The 17,111-nt window shown below is 47.9% G+C and overlaps 2 protein-coding genes across 2 annotated transcripts in view; one reads left to right on the top strand and one right to left on the bottom strand.

Moving 5' to 3' along the window:
- Positions 1-751: 751 nt before the first annotated feature.
- CALML4 (calmodulin like 4) lies at positions 752-10,569 on the top strand. Its single transcript, XM_032621188.1, is given in 5 exon segments — positions 752-901; positions 1,004-1,034; positions 5,637-5,777; positions 7,372-7,560; positions 10,248-10,569. Coding segments are annotated over 5 exon segments (594 nt in total). The 5' UTR covers positions 752-766; the 3' UTR covers positions 10,346-10,569.
- A 2,412-nt stretch (positions 10,570-12,981) lies between these two features.
- Positions 12,982-17,111, bottom strand: part of PIAS1 (protein inhibitor of activated STAT 1) — a 121,771-nt gene continuing 117,641 nt past the window's right edge. The window contains 1 exon segment of the mRNA XM_032621189.1: positions 12,982-16,966. Coding sequence (XP_032477080.1) covers positions 16,673-16,966 — 294 coding nt within the window. The 3' untranslated portion in view covers positions 12,982-16,672.

Consider the following 17,111-nt stretch of genomic DNA (forward strand, 5'->3'; position numbering starts at 1 on the left):
GTGGGGAGAGGAGGGAAAGGAAGAAAAGGGGGGAGACTTCCCAGCTGGGAAAGTCACTTAAGAGGCCTCCCTCTGAGCCCCCTGGGCAGCTTGTGGTGGGGCCGGAGACCGCAACGCAGGCATCTACTGCATCCCCACCCCAAACCGCACCCCCCCCACCAGAAGGAGGGGAGAGAACTGACACACATGCTGAGAACTGACGGTTCACCAGCCATTTGACCATCAACAGCCCTGTGACGAGGCCCGGCCAGGACACTGAGGCACAGAGCAGTGACGTGACAGGCCAAAGTCACTCAGCAGAGGGGCCTTAGAGCAACAGTGGCTGTGTCCCTTCCGCATAAGGCATCCCAAGGCTCTGGCAGTGGAGGTGGCTGTGCCGTCACAGTGGGGTTTCTTTCCACCTACAAGGCGGTGTGTGATGAGCCTTAAGTAAGGCGGTGTGCAAAGTGCCCAACATCTAGGAGGAGCCTGTCAGCCCCCAGCTTAGTCCCCGGAGAGAGAGAGGAAAGACCCCCAGAGGCAGGGCCAGGGACCCATTTCCTGTGTGTCACCCCTTCTTAGTGTCCACAGAGGGCTCCCAGGGAGAAACAGCAGCGTTTGTCCTCTGGCTACAGAGCTTCAGCCTCCTGGTGCAAGACTGAGTGCTGGGGAAGCCCTCGTGCAGCCCCGGTCTCTCAGAATCCAACCTGCCACTAGCCCAGGCAGGCCGGGCATCAGCAGTACATTGGAAGCTGGAATCTGACCCCTGGCGTTGGGCCTGGTCTCCATGGCAGCCGTGGATTTATAACCGGGGCCTCCACCCAGCTTGGCGGACTTTCGACTTGAAGCCAGGAGGAAGGGGAACAGGAAGGCGGTTCTGGGAGCAGCGAGCGCACGGGTGGCAACCGGAGGCCCCGCGATGGTGAGTGAGGGTCTGTGTGGCCCTGTCGAGCTGTCCTGGGCTGGGGTGGCTGGGGGGCTTTTGTGGAGTCCCTCCCTGACTGTTCTCCTCTCTCTGCTGCAGGCCAAGTTTCTTTCCCAGGACCAAATTAATGGTAGGTTTGGTTTGTTCTTTCATTAGCAACTCACAGCAAAATGTGGGTCTCGTTAGGCAATTTGCTCTGCTCATTTTTTGTTAGTGGGAGGGAAGGAGGTTGGTGGGAGAGCTGGGCCCACCCACAGGCAAGGGGCCGGCTGCTGTAGGGAAGGGCTGGGTTGGAGGTGCAGGTGGGGGGCAAAGCTCGGAGGTAAGAGATATTGGTGTCACACCTGTCGGTGTGATTTACAAGAGGGAGTGATAGGAGAGGGAGCTCACTGGGTTTTCCCCCAGAACTTGATAGCTGGATTTGGGGAAGGAGAGGGAATGGGGATGGACAGAGAGACACCGCTGTGGCTGAGGACCCAACCAAAGGAGGGGGCTTTGTAACTGGCTGAGAAAGAGAAAAGAGCCCAGGTTTGCACACTCAGGCAGGATGCTTCTACGCTCTGGGCCTCAATCTCCCCATCTGTAAAGGGGGGAAGTTCAGCTTAGGTGGTCTCTGAGGTCCCTTCTGTCCTGACAGCAAGCCTAGTTTTGGTGTTTGGAGCACTTTGTTCCTGGAGTCTCCTGACCTGCTGGTCCCCAAGCAGGCTTCAGTTTCCCGCAGTGCATGGTTCTGTTTCCACAAGGCCAAGCCAACAGGGTTGGGTTACACAGAACTCAGGGGCCCAGACCTGGCTGGGGAGGCCCATCCGAGCTCAAGTAGGGAGATGAACTGAGGGTTACCTAGGCAGGGATTCCAGAGTTCTGTGTACCAGGAGCTTGGTCTATAAGGGAGAGTGGGTGGGTGGGTTGCAGGCACCTCCCTACAGATCCCTTGATATCCTTACCCCACGAGGGGGAACAGAGCAGGGACTCTTAAAACACAAGGCCCAGGGCAGGGGCCCCTCTTGCCCAGGTCTCGAGGCAAGACTTGAGGAGTCTCAGGGCTGGAGTCCAGCTGTCAGCCTCAGCCTCCCCCAACCAACACCTGGCTCTGAGGCTCACCCTCCCTCTGGGGCCTCTGAACCTCCCAGAAGAGAAGAAGGTAAGTTCCCCTTTGTATGTTAATGTCTGACACAAAGAAAGTGACCACAAACGTTAATGAATGAAAGACTGGAGTGGGAAGACCAGGGACCTTGGAGGCAGTGGACCTGGGGTCCAGTCACCTCTGAGCCTCAGTTGTCTCATCTGTGAAGTGGGGCTAATGACACTGCCTCACCAGGCTGCTGTGAGAGATGCAGCATATGTCAGCCATGTGCCTGACACTGGGCCTGGGTGTCGCCCAGACGTACGCTGGGGCCAGCTTGCTCTTGCTGGCGTGAGCCAGGTGGTACGGTTTTAAGAAATTTGTGAGCTGGTTAAAATCAGCCATTATTAAATAATGGAAGATGAAAGAATGCTCCAATCCCTCCATCTGTATAAACAATTTTAAAAGATATCTTTTGGGGCTTCCCTGGTGGTGCAGCGGTTAAGAATCTGCCTGCCAATGCAGGGGACATGGGTTCGGACCCTGGTGCGGGAAGATCCCACATGCCGCGGAGCAACTAAGCCCATGCGCCACAACTACTGAGCCTGTGCTCTAGAGCCTGTGAGCCACAACTACTGAAGCCCGCGTACCTAGAGCCCGTGCTCCACAAGAGAAGCCACTGCAATGAGAGGCCTGTGCACCACAACAAACAGTAGCCCCGCTCTCTGCAACTAGAGAAAGCCCGCGCGCAGCAACAAAGACCCAATGCAGCCTAAAATAAATTTATATATATATTAGAAAAATCTCTTGCAGTCAATAGTGCTGAAGACTTGAAAGATTTCAGTTTAATGAATATAATTTGCACAAAGGCCGAGAAGTAGTTTAATAGATCACTTATCAGATGTAATGATAGTATAGTCATTGGGAAAAGAGTGGCATTCATTGGCATGCAGCCTACCTCACTTAATGGTTAAATCAAAACCGTAGGTTGGCAATGGCTACAAGAGCTGTCAAAGCTCACTGTGATAATCAATTGGCTAGATGGAATTTATAATCGAGTATATTTTATGATTTGTAAATTGTGTGCTGCACATCCTCAAGTCTATAAAACTTAAACTATGTACATATATCATCAGAGCCGGTTGTTACATTCCGAGCATACAACTGGTGTTATCCTAGGCCCTGGGGAGGATTATTTCTTGCCTTGGGGTATTTGTATTTTCAAAGGGAAAACCTAAAGGGGATTTTTAATTCAATTTATTTAACCCAATTTGTTCTTTCATTTAACAGTTATGAGTCCTTTCTTTGTGCCAGCCCAGATCTAGGCATTAAAAATATAGCAGTGCACATAATAGCCCCAAATTCCTGTGCTCACAGGGTTCACCTTGCAGGGAGGGCAGGCGGGGGTGGGGGGTGGGGGACGACAACAGGAAAGTAGTAACATAAACAGGATGTTGGATGGCCGGCTGGCCTATCAGAAGGAGAGCCAGGCAGGGAGAGGAAGGAGGTGTGGAGGTCTGGGGGGAGGGGGGGCGGGGCAGGGGGTGGGAGGAGAAGAGCCCTGTTGTTCCAGCGCAGAACTCCAAGTTCAGAGCCAGACTCCCAGGTATCTAAAGGTAGGAAGACAGAACACATATGTAACTGAGGAGGTGGGCCCCCATTTGACCCTAGCCCTGCTGATACCAGGGACCACGGGCCCCCGTGGTGCAGGGCATGGGGGCAGGGGGCAATGTTCCCCCCTGTAGAGCCTGGTGGATTTTAGACCCCAAGAATGTGATGTCCCCACCTGGCCACTGTCAGAAGATGGTCAACTGTCATAGGATGAGGTCTCAGGAAGGCAGCGGGCCCACCCCTCATGCAGAGAGACAGAAGACAAGCCAGACAGAAAACAAGGTGGGGTGGCCAAGAGCGGTCCCCAGGAGGGGGAAGGGGAGAGCTGAGTTTAAGCCCTGCACACATGGTGGCCCTCTCTCTTCCCCCATCCCCAATGGCACTGGGCCTTCTTGGAGGGAATTAGGTTTTGCAGGAACCAAAGGTGGGGTTAGGCCAGGCTCTGGCTGGGCCACTCCAGCCCCTGCCACCAGGTCCTGTTGGTGGTCTGCCCCTCTGAAGCTCAGGCTCTGCAAAGTTCTGAAAGGGTGGAAAGTTCCCATTCAACCTCTCCACAGGCACAAAAGCAGCTAATTGTCTCTAAACCCCACTGCCTGGCCTGCCTTTGGTTAGCAACCTCCCTGAAATCCTCCTGCCAGGAGAGGCCTTAAGGAGGCACCATGAAAGGGCCCTAGGCCTGGGCTTCCTTTTGCCGTCTCTCCCGCTCTGCTGCCCTCTGGTGGCTTCTGCCCGGGAGTGGAGATCCAGTGTGGCCTCCGGGGCAGAGCAGGCTGCCCACCGCGAGTCTTCTGCTGCTCCAGCCTTCCGCCCCATCTGCACCATGGGAACAACGAAGGTACCACCCCGACAGGGTCACAGTGAAAATTACACAAGGGCCTGGGGGGCAAGTGCTAGTAGCGGGAGCTGCGGTTGCTGGTTTTGTTATCAGCTCAGGAGCCAATGGTCTAGGCCTCTGAGGAACCGGCTGGGTGTGGGAAGCAGGAGACAGCAGGGTGCTGAGGACAGCGCAGGGCCCTCCCTGCCTGTTCCCAAGCGGGGCTCAAGCAGGAGCTCTACCCTGTGGGCCCCAGGGACTGGACGAGAGGGGAGTCTTGACCAATTCTGATGAGAGCCCTACCAACAGCCCGTGGTCAGAACCTCTATGAGAGGCCCCTGATCTTCCCAAGCTCATGGCTGGCCTCACTGTGCCTTCAGGGCTGGGGGTCGGGGGAGATGCAGGTGGGGGTCGGTTCTGCTGGGCCTGGGGGGCTGTGGATCTGGAGGCTACTTGGCCCCCAGCAGGGTAGAGAGGGTTTGGGGAGAGCAGCAAGCAGGATCTCAGCAGAGCCTGGGACGACTTCCTGGCAGCGCCTCTTGAAGTCTTGAAGGGGGCCAGGGCCTGTGTCAGAGAGCAGCTTGAGAGTTCAGCAGCCTGGAGGCCGGCGGCTGGAGCAGTAGACTCAGAAGTGCCCACAGTTGTGATTATTGTCATCACATGAGAGCCTCTCTGCCAGGCCTGCCCAGAGGGGATTTCTGGTCCTTCCCAGAAAGGAGGACCCGTAGCCCCGAGGCATTATTGTCCCCGTTTCCCACATAAGCTGTCTTTGCCAAGGTCCCCTGGGAGTCTGGTGCCCTGCTGTGAGCTCCTGGTCTCCCTGGGCTGGCCCTGGAGGGTGAGAGAGAGCTTTCCTCTGGTTTTAGTCGACTGAGGAAGGGAGCAGGGAGGGCAGGAGAGAGGAGGCACAAGGGAAGTCAGGAGAGGGAGGGGAGAGGGTTGGCAGATGAAACAGGACACCTAGTTAAATGTAAATTTCAGATAAACAACAAATACCTTTATAAGTATGTCCCATGCAAAACTTGGGATCGACTTAAACAATGAATACATTTTTTAGAGTATCTGAAGTTCGGTTTACCCTGGCAGCCCTGTCTTTTTCTTTGCTGTGTCTGGCTACTCTAGGAGGGAAAGCGGAGAGGGGAGCAGGCAAAAGGGAGGGGAAGGGCAGAAAGAGCGGGAGAGGACAGAGAGGCGGGGTGGAGGGTGAAAGGCGGCTCCTGATTCTCCTTTCTGGGCTTTGGCAGAGTACAAGGAATGCTTCTCCCTGTACGACAAGCAGCAGCGGGGGAAGATGAAAGCCACTGACCTCCTGATGGTGATGAGGTGCCTGGGGGCCAGCCCGACGCCGGGGGAGGTGCAGCGGCACCTGCAGACTCACGGGATAGGTGAGTTGGCTGGGCCGGCTCAGTTGCCAGGGAAGGAGGAGTCTGGGCTGAGGGTGGGCCCTGAGCCCCACAGCTGTGGTCCTGGGGAGGGCCCGGCAAGCAGGTGCAGATGATCGGGGTGTAAACAGCTCAGAAGCTTGAGGGGTAGGTTGCAGCTGGAGCTCACCAGCTGGGTGCTGTGTATCACTTGGGCTTCCTTGAATCCTCACAGCAACCGGTGACACCCCCATCCCAGAGGACCAAGGGATCTAGGCATTCCCACAAGGTTATCACACACCTGCAGCCCAGACAGTGCTAAGTGATCCCAAAGTTGTTTTGATAGAACAGTGTCCCTTTACTGTTTGTCATGTGCTTAGCTCAACAACCCGATGAAGGAGGCATATCCACATCCGGGTTTTACAGACAAAGATCGAGATTCAGAGCCCATGAGGTAACTTCCCCAAGAGCTTACGCCAATGGTGGACTCAGGCTTGGAACCCAATTCTGATCTCCAAGTGGTTCTCTGCTGATGCGATTATGGGAGTTTCATTCTCCTTGTTTCCTCTGTTTTTGACAATGGAAACATATGGGACTTTTCATAACCAAAAACAAGTTTTTTTTGTTGTTGCTGGGTTTTTATTTTTTAAAGAAAAAGAGGGAGGGATGTCAGAGGCCAGGATGGCTGTTTGCATTGGTGGCTGGACACTCAGGAAGGAAAGAGAAGGGTGGCCTGGAAAGAACACTTGATCAAGAGCCCATCTGGACCTCAGTTTCTTCATCTCTCAGATGGGTTCCCACCGTCTGCTAGCGTTAACCTGAGGTCCCATCCGAGGGTGCCTGAAGTAGCACTGGGAGCCCATCCTGAGGCCAGCCTGGGCCTGGGGGTGGGCCTCTGAAGGCCTCAAGCCCAGTGATGGGGCGCTTAGCAACTGAGATCTGCTGCTTCCATCTCCGAAGGGGTGGTGGTTTCCTCTGGTTTCTGTCTCCTGCAAACAGGAAGCTGTGGTCAGGGGCAGTTCTGACTTCCTGCAGTTGTAGCCCAGCCAGGGCCTGGGCTGAGGTCCCCAGGCATGCCTGGAGGGAGGGTGTGGGCTGGAGGGACTGGGGTGGAGGCTGCAGTGAGGGAAGTAGTGAGGCTGCAGTGAGGTGAACAGCCTGGTGGGACAGAGGCTTGAGGCCCCAGGTGGGGGTCATCTGTCTATCTTTGTAAATGTGTTACAGTGGCTGCCAAAAGGGGGGATAGACATGTTGGTGCACTTCCCTCCAGTTCAGGGCAGGAGAGAAGCATCCAGAAGGGGATAGAGGAGGCAGTGCTTCATCCTAGTCCTGCCACTGCTCTGAGGTGACTCTTCGCTCTGAGCTTCTGTCTCCTTAGTGGGCAAAATGCGATGATAACCAGTCACTAAGGGGTTGTTGGGAGGATTAAATGAGGAATATCCATGGTGGGAACTCAGCAGGACAGGCTGCATCCTCTTCCCCATGACCACTGCCTCCATCATGGTGCTTCCTGAGTTAGGTGGCCCTTGAGCTGGCCATGAAGGCAGGAACCCAGCTGCCTTCCTCAAGAGAAGCCTTTTCCTCCCTGCTCACTCCGCTGTGTTTGGGGGTTTCCTAGACAGAAATGGAGAGCTGGATTTCTCTACTTTCCTGACCATTATGCACATGCAAATAAAACAAGAGGACCCAGAGAAGGAAATTCTTTTGGCCATGTTGATGGCGGACAAGGAGAAGAAAGGCTACATCATGGCGTCTGAACTGCGGTCAAAACTCGTGAAACTGGGAGAGAAGCTCACCCATAAAGAAGGTAATGGCCTGGGTCCCTCTTTCCCACCAGCACGAGGTGATTAAGGGGTTGGGGGAAGGACACCAAAGCCCAATCCATGCCACCTGGGTTATGTAGGCACTGCATTTGATGGATGCCCTAGAAGGTTGTAACTAGGTGTTGAGCTTAGTGAACTCTGGATTGGATCCCAGAAGAGAACTAGGGACCCTGTGGGTGGCAGGAGAAATCAGCCAGGGCGAAGGGACGGCTTGGGGAAACCCAGTTATGATCTACTTGGCATCACACTGTGTTCTAAACTTTCACTGTGGGCCTTCATTTAGTGATTATGACAGCTCTGGGAGCACTAGTGTCCCCCTCATACTGATTAAACAGGTGCAGTGAGTGGCTTGTGAGTAACAGAGCTGGGAGCTACATGCAGGTCTACTAGACACTTGGACCCCCGCCCCCCAGCCCCTCTCAGGCTCTTTCCTCTCACCACAGCTGTCTTCTGAAGCTGCTACTGCTGCCAAGTTTCTAAACTGAGATGTTACTTTGCTCCCTTTCCCCACGACTCAGCCAGCTCTAAGAGCTTTTCCAGAAGGGGTGTCCGTGGTGGTCTTTGACTCCTACCTTCCCTGCCTTCCTACCTCAGAGAGGATGAGAGGCTTGGGTCTTCTAGGAAAGCCTGATGTCCATGGTAAGGGTGACCCCAATGTTGGGCCCTTTGCAGGTGTTCTCCCAGTCTGCCTGGTGGGCCCCTCGGTCCAGCCATGGCAGCCATGCCAGGTCGCTACCAGAGTCCACAACCACCAACCCCAGAGGCTGGGATTTCTAGTTAGGCGCTGGGCCACTGCCTATGGTTGAGGCAGGAGGAAAAAGGCTTCAGTAGTGATGGGCCTTTAGCCTTTGGTTAAATCACAACAAACAAACAGACTTGAATCCTGGCTCCCCCTCATTCTGGGGGACCTCAGGTGAGTTTCTTAACCCCTCTCACCCTCCTCAGTTTCCTCGTTGGGAAATGAGGTTACAACAGACAATCCCTCAGGTCCCTCCAAGAGCTAACATTCTATAAAGCAGTCTGCTGAGATTTTATCTTCAGTCACAAAGACAGCGCAAAGCATGTAAAAATAGCTCTACAGAAGGCAGATGGAGCTTCCCCCGCTTTTTCAGGCCGGCAGCTATCACGATCTCGTCTTTCATTGTGTCTGTTTTAATGTGAACAGGGAAACACCGGCTCTCCTTCCCTCCCCGGCTCTGAGGACACTGCTTGGGCTTTTATGTACCAAGTGGAGTGTTTGTTAGCAGAGGGCCAGCAGGGGCCTTATTCTTATGGTTAATGATCTCTGTCTAAAGCAATACCATGGCCCCCAAACTCAAACATAGCTCTCATTTGTTTAACTGGTAAAGAAACAGTTCAAAGAAACTGACAATGTCTTCCAGACAGAGACTGATGTCCCTTCCTCTGGCTGTGGGAGAAGGAAAGATGATACTAGAAGTAAGACTCCTTTACCCTCGGTGACTGAAAGACAAAGCTTCAGTTTTACTACAGAAGCATCCTTGGAGCTGAGATGGCTGGGAGGGAGGCCTCCTTTGCGACCTGGTTCTTTGTGGGTTCACAGGGAACCGCCGTTCTACCCAGAAGGCATCATCAGACTCCAGCTGCCCCTCTTCTGGACAGTTGGAGGCTGCAGTGGTTGGTGTTAGACCTGTCCATTGGGACGGTTTTAACCAAGTGGCTGGTGGGTAGAAGCATCTCTATGAAATAAGATAAATTACAGTCTCAACACTCTGAAAATACTCAGCAGTGCTAGCAGCTTACGCACAGAGCACAGTAATTACTTTTTGGAGGAGGATGGTTAAGCAGGCAGTCACAGGATATTTTCTAACAACTACCCAGGATTATGTTGGGGGTGCCTGGGGCCGGGGAAGTTAACACAGAGCAGTGATAGTTTTGTAAGAGGGTGAGGATGGTCCTGAGAAGCCACCGTGGAAAAGTGTATGTAAGCTGAAATGGCTCTTGTCAACTGCTGGGAGAAGCTAGTATTTTGTCCCAGGGATCCAAAACCAGTAAATGTTGGGGTTTTGGTTTGGTTTTTTCTTTTTTTGAGCAACATTAGAGAACAATGGCAGTTTTTTGTAGGCTTTGAGCTTAGTTAGACACAGTTGAATATATTTTCTCTTACAGTACCCCACCCCCAAAACGCACACTTTTAAAAAGAGGTGATGGTGGCAGGTACCACTTGTCACTGAGCTCCCTTGGGGTTGGGGGGGTGTCAAGTTGGAAGGCAGACTGGCAGGTCAGGGGCAGGCCAAAGACTGGGCTGGGGGGCCTGGGATGGAGCTGCAGAGGGTGTCTGTTCTGCAGGGGCCTGAGACGGTAGGCTGTAGAAGGTAAGATTCATGCCAAAGCTTTCTGGAAATACTGGCACAGGGGCCAGACATTTTCTGAAGGGGAAAAAAAAAGCACAAGATGGTTTCAGTGACTGAATCCTTACCAGTACACCCCTACCCTGGCCCCTGCAGAAAGCCTAATGAACTCAAAATTGGATACATGGTCTCCAAGGGGTAGGGGGTGGGTTGTCCGGTTCCCTCCACTGGTTTATTTCCTCATCTACGGGAACAGTCAATCAGACGCTCAGGGAAGACCTCCAGGGAGTCCCAACCCCCAACTGGATGTCCTATAACGTAACACTAAAGCCAAACTGAAAAATTAATGTGATTTATTGCAGTGGATGATCTTTTCAGGGAAGCAGATATTGATCCTCATGGCAAAGTGAAGTATGACGAATTTATCCACAAGATCACCATTCCTGTGCAGGACTACTGAATGAGCAGAAGGCAAGAGAGCCTCCCCTGGGCCGGAAAACTCAGACCGACGAATCTTTAAAAAGAAAAGCGTTCCTTTCACTGCCATCACTGAGATGGCAGACACAGCAAGATGACATACCTGACCACAGCAGAGGGTAACTTAGCAAGGAAACGAAACGATTTCAGCTACAGTATTAGCATGTCTTTAATAAAAGATTTTTACTGATTTTAATAACTAACTACCATCAGTCTAGCCCTTTATATCATGGAAAGAGCCTTATGGTTTAGAGTTGGGCCAGGGTTCCAGTCCTGACTATGCCACTTCTGAGTCAGGTGATTTTGGGCAAATCATTTCACCCCTCAAAGCCTTAGGATCCTCAGAGGTTGGATTCCTACTTCTTACCTCATGGAGCCTGTTGAGAATGGTCTTCAAAAGGCCTTTGCAATTTGTAGAGCACTGTGTAATCCTGGGTTGCCATTGGTCGTGCTTCTCCTAAAAAGGGCAATTTACCGAAAGACTAATATTCTGTATTTGGGTGCTAGAATCATCTTCCGCATTTCCAAGATAAAGCTAGCTGAGAAACAGCAACAAACAGAGAGCTCAAACTATGGCAACAGTTCTTGCAGCCCCACAGGGTCACATACAAATTCTCATTCCCAGTGCATACTAATGTAGTTCAGGATATTCATTCATAAACAGGATAAAAAACAGGTTTAAAACAAGGCAGCATCAGCTAAACCCGGGGAAGAGTGATCCGACTACACCCCAAACCAAAGGAAACCAGATGTGACGAGTTGCATTCACTGAGGCCTTGCAGAGCTTGAGAAGACCTGTTATGATGCTTCTGTCAGAATTTTGAGCTCCTCCCTGACCCATTATCAGAGAGGTTCATGGGACTGGGATGGTCTGCTCAAGTGGGCCAAACTGATGATGGCTTCAAGCCATTTCCTCAGGACTAATGGAAAGTAATAAGGGGATGGAACAGGCCACAGCCGTGACCCAGCGAGAGCCCTGGAAAACAATAGTAGGGGTACTGGTCCTGCCGGGAGCTTTTCCAGCACAAGTGGCTTTTTAAGTTAGTTATGTAGCTAGGAGGTGCCAGGCTGGTGCTGCCTGTGCACTCATCAACGGTGTGGATCCATCGCTAGCGCCAGCACAGCCCTAAAACGGGCTGGAGTCAGCCAGCATGCTGAGGGCGGAGCGGGGCAGAACTCTTAACTACAGAGATTTTCATCCTTATATGTATCAAAACTGGGATCTCTGGGCTGTGGCTTTTTCTAATTGTGCCTTAGTGGCTAAAGCAAAAGAAAACCAAATTAAGAGGGAGGTGCGTCTCTGGGGAGGTTTACACAGAACACAAATCTAAGGGCCAGGAACAAGGTAAACTTCAGGGGACAAAACAGTCACAGTCTTAGTGCAGCTATCTCACGATGCTGCACGGCCTCAGACCAAATGGAGGTCCTGAGAAAGGAGAGCCGCTTTCATTTCCCCAACAGTGTAACTGCCAATGAAGTGAGTAGGAATTCCTAGGAGCTGTAGAGGAGGCTTCTGTGGGGGCAGGCAGTATATGGGCCCCAAAACACCAAGTAGGTGACCTTGTGATCGTCAGGCTGGGGATCTTAGGCTCACTCGGTACAGGGGCAGATCCAGGTTTTGTGGGGTCTGAGGGTTATACGATTCGGCGGCCTTCTTTAAGAATATTACAGTAGAAATACAGAATTACTAGGGCTGCTCCTGGGACCCTGGAAGAGACCAGAGCAAGTGAGGGGCCCTGGTGCTTAAACTTCATTACCTTCATGGTAAATCCATCTGAGGGCTGGTTAGATGTTGGCACCCCATGTTGAACTGCTATATTTCACTCTCAGGCAAGGCTCAAGGGTCCTAGTGCGCCACATTTCTTTTTAACTCATCATGGACATGAGGAAGTTAGTCCTGCACAGCCACTCTGGAATACCAAGGATTAGACAGTAGATACCTGTGATTTAGATGGGACAGGAAAAGGAGGTTCTGGGCTATAACAATAAACGAGGGTACGTTCCCTCAAAGCTTTGTCTTTATATGCCACTGAATGGTACCCGTTTGGTTTCAAAGCAAGTTTTATGAATCTCATTTGCCTAACAGGAACCTGAAGTAGACCTTGCCAAAAACACGTAAGTGGTGTGTAATGGCCTTGAGAACCTGGGGCTTGTGTCCACTGACTCAGTGTTCCTCATTAAGGGTGTTCAGTTCAGTGGGTAGGATTCCAAGATCCTGGGATGTGCTCTGATTTAAACTTCTACCCCAGGAAAGGCTCTGACACTACCCCATGTCTGGGTTTCATGCTCATTCCTGAAATTCCTGTTGGTTTACCTAGCACCAAGTATTGTTTGCAAAGAAAAGGCCACAGTGCTCTTAACAATCAAATTGCAGATTAAACAGATTTAAAACTAAACGGATGCTGTGGTTCATTACAAAGCTAGCCATATTTCAGTAAGAAAGGGGAATGATAGCTGTATATTCGTTACTTACCTCAAAGCATGTTGCAAGAGAATGAGTTACTTGTCATGCTTTGAAATCTCTGGATCAGAGGGGCTCTGGAAGCACAAAGCATTGTCACTTTTTCTCATAGGGATTGTCCCCTTGTATACGCAGCAGTGCATTTTACAGAAGACAAATTAACTGAAGGCTTTTCTTTTATTACATCTAAAGAGCTCTACATAAACAGGTAACATTCAATAGGTAAACAATTTTTTTTCCAATGCATGTAATAAATATTTTCACTTGGTACTTTTATACAAACTGACATTGGTCTACTATACATTTTTAAAAGCCATTTTACTGGTTTGGCATGCGGTATGGAAATTCTAAGAGAGAAAGTTTTAAGGCAATGAATCACAGATTTAAGTTCATGGAATTTATGGTAACTTTTATATCTGTTTATATACATTTTTCCCCTTTGTTAATTAAACAATTAACAGCAGCACACTCTGGGACCACCAGCTATTCTCCCTCCCTCTTTCTGAAATCTAAGCTTTGTATTTTCTTTAAATTAAAAAACAGAATTCAACATGTATTGATAAAACAAAACTCTTACTAAAATAATTTCAAATGTGCTTTAAAGTCCTAAAGATCTTGAAGTGTTTTGTGTGTTTAAAATTGGAGCTGTTTAAAAACAATGTTCTTTCCACAATTAGTAATTTTAAATTGGGATGTATTTTCATTCAGTTTCACACATTTGACTCAAAGGAAAATCTGCCAAGAAATCACATTTCTCAGAAGCTTAAGTGTATCTTTTCTAAGTCAGTAATAATAGAGAATTGTGATAATGTCTACATTAATAGAAGTAGAAAATTTTTAATGCTCAAAATAAATTAGTCAACCAAGCGTGGCATGGTTAAGGTCCAGATACTTTTAAAAACATGTGTTCAATAATGCCCACAAAATAATTAAAAGCCACTTCAACCCTGCTAGTCAAACAGCTATTATACTAAAGATGTGTGTGTGCATATACACACACACACACACCCACAGTACTATACAGACACACAACATATGCGCACCTATTATGAGTGACCAAGGCAAGGGGATGGTGGTAACTTGACTAAAGATTCTGAGAGTCATTAGTCCACAGACAGCATGTCAATATTAGCATGGGTGGGGGAGTGACAGTGGGCTAGGGAAAAAAGAAATAACTGTGCTTTAAAAACAAACAAAAACTTAGAAGATAAAGATGCAGTGCATGACTCCACTAATAATTACTATGGACCATAAAAAGTCTGATTGACTAATAGCGGCCATGAGACCAACAGAGTAATAGCTACTACTACTGCAACATTTTAGAAAGTTAACAACTGAAGGGAACAAACTCCTTAAGAGTGGAATGAACTAAAATAAAAAGACAAACTGAATGGTTAGTTTCTCCCGCGGAGACACGACCAAAGCTACTAGACAGACATTTATTTCTCCCTGTTACCTGTTCTTCCCTTCGGTTGGTATAACGCAGGACCCTGAGAGAAAATAACCCTCTCCAAAACTGGGCTGAAGAAAGTAGAGGGACGGTTTTTCAACTGGATCATTCAAAGAGTCTGTTATTCAGCATCATACACAAAGTTATTGATCAGAATTCTGAGACCACTAACAACAACAAATAAAGAAAAACAAAACTATTCATTTTATCTTAGGTAGCTGAATTAACAGAAACGTTTCCTATTACAATATGAAATAAGAAGCAACTTCCTACAATTTAAGTAATTTCTATCCCAATCTGAATTTAGACACAAATTATAATACTATTAGATATTAGCCTAAGTTAACATGGCAATGAGAGTTCTAAAGTGTGTACTCACATAACACCAGATTCATTTAAAAACTTAACTATTTCCTGTTTTAACTGACAATGAACTTTTTTTTATTGCAAATTCTTTAGTGACTATAACTCAGCCATGTATGTGTGGAATACACATGCGTAGGGAAGACTATATAACTCAGTTGTCACTCACACACTTGTCTATAAATACATATATACACACACACATATACATATCAATACCAACCTGTTTTTCAAAATTCAAGTCAACAATTTGGTGGCAGAGAGATACTGTAAAAAACAGGTATGTTTAGATGCCACACAGTCATGTGAACCATTAATTTCATCAGACAACTGAAGATACAGCCATCTTGAACTCTAACTGGATTAAAGTAGGTCAATTCGTTACCACTGCAAGGTTTAAAATGACAATTTTATACACAAAGGTGGTCCTTCATCAACTCTGAGAACAACTCTGAGAACATTAACAGTTGTGATATAAAAATCCAGTCTGGAAAATTGGTAATCGTTATGCCCCTTATCTTTTCTGCTAAACCTTTCAATCAGATAAACAATATTTTCAACACCTTCAGATATTACCTGAAAAACGGACCTTCTCTGACGAGGATTTTGGAACACAAGTAGAACCACTTTTTCCTTCCCTCCAACCCTCACTCATTTCCTGAAAAACAGTTTTCAATATATTTACATTTCCATTATTAATAAGAGTAGATCAGACTGATCCATGAATTCTTAAAAAGATTTGACTTTCCTATGTCATGCTTGTCTTTAAAAGATGAAGAAAAATATAAAACAAACAAGATAACTAGGCTAAAAAAATAAGTACACTCAGAACCAGAGAGTGAAAATGACTAAGGATCAAGCCCATTTTGAATTTCAACTGTTTATCAGATGATAGATTTCTACAGACTGACGTGTGGTGCGTTGTATTTTCCGAAGAGAATTTACTTTTAAGGATAATTGACTGTCTTTCTTTTTTGAGGTGATGTAGCCTTACCTCTGTCAGCTGCACAGGACATCCAACAGGGCTTTCTAAGCTATTTTTACTTCCTACTTTGGTATGAAGATCTCACATGAAAACTTGTTACCCTGTGGCCAGAAAAGCAGGTGTTCACAGACTTGGTTTAAATACATAATACTGGCAATCCAAATTTAAAATAAAGAACTAGACTAAAGTGTATTATTCACAGGTCGGCTAAGCCTACTCCTTACCCAAATAGCTCTACTCCAATCTCAGAAACATATTCTCAGGGGGTATCTAGCAAATAAGAGACAATATGTGATGGAGAACATGCAATTGGGACAGTCGATAAAGATGCTCATATGAGAGTTCAAGACCTTCAAAGCACTTTTAAAGAAGCAGGCAACTGATTTATCAACTGAATGCAAACTCGGGAGAAGGAACAGTAACGACACAAAAATACACACAGACACACACACACCCACAAGCTATGTCCTGAAAATACATAGGGAATGCAGAGGAACAGATGAGATTTATAACTTAAGGCTGGATAAAATATGCACACACACAAACAGAATCCAAGTCTGTCATTTTTAGAAAATGGAAATTAAAACTATCCCCCCCAGCCCCTCCCCACAACAAAGAAAAGCCCACAATTTAAAACTTCATACATGCAATTCCTTTTCTGTTATTGCAAATAAAATAATGCCATTGAAGTAAAATAAAACCAAATAGGACAAATGATGAAAAAAAATCTTCAGAATCCAGAAAGAATGAACTGAAGGTGGTTTGTGGGTACTTGTTTTTTTTTCTTTTTTTTTTTTCTTTTCTTTCCTTTTTTTTGTTTTTTACAAGTGATTTTTCAGACAGGCAGTCTTAGATTTATATACAAAAGTAAAACTGAAAATATAGTTTTGTTCTCTGTACATTTCTTTTAATTTTTTCCCTAAAAAAAAGGAAAAAAACACGCTTGTGTACTTTTCTAAACAGAATAAGGTAAAACATAGCACAAAGTTCTCTTCTTTCTACCAAGTTCATTTAATCTGGGGTAGGGATGGGAGCAGCAGGGACAAGGGAATCAGTCCAACGAAATAATGTCTGGTATGATGCCGAAGATGGATGCTGTGTCCGTGCTGCTCCTATTTGCGACGGTGTGGCTATGGCTCTCCCTTAGGCTGTTGGAGGATACGAGGCTGCTGTTACTGCCACTGCTGCTTCCATTGGTGGCTGGCAGAGAAGTACTGCCTCCTGCACTTAACTGATCAAGAAACATCTGTGAGGAGGTATATGGAAAAAACCGAGACGAGTGTAAGAGGTCTTGATCATCTGAAACCGCTGCTGCTGCAGCGGCAAGCAGGGAGGTGTTATAATGCTAGGGAGGGGAAACAAAACACAGGAAATAAAGTTAATTATACTTATAAATTAAACTTTCTTCTCAGCAGAACAAAGTCCTAAATTTAATATATTCTGAGTACCTGGTGTTTCCGAAATATTTAGTAAAACATTTTGCAAAATCA

This window comes from Phocoena sinus, chromosome 2 (assembly GCF_008692025.1).
Source record: "Phocoena sinus isolate mPhoSin1 chromosome 2, mPhoSin1.pri, whole genome shotgun sequence".
Lineage (NCBI taxonomy): Eukaryota > Metazoa > Chordata > Mammalia > Artiodactyla > Phocoenidae > Phocoena > Phocoena sinus.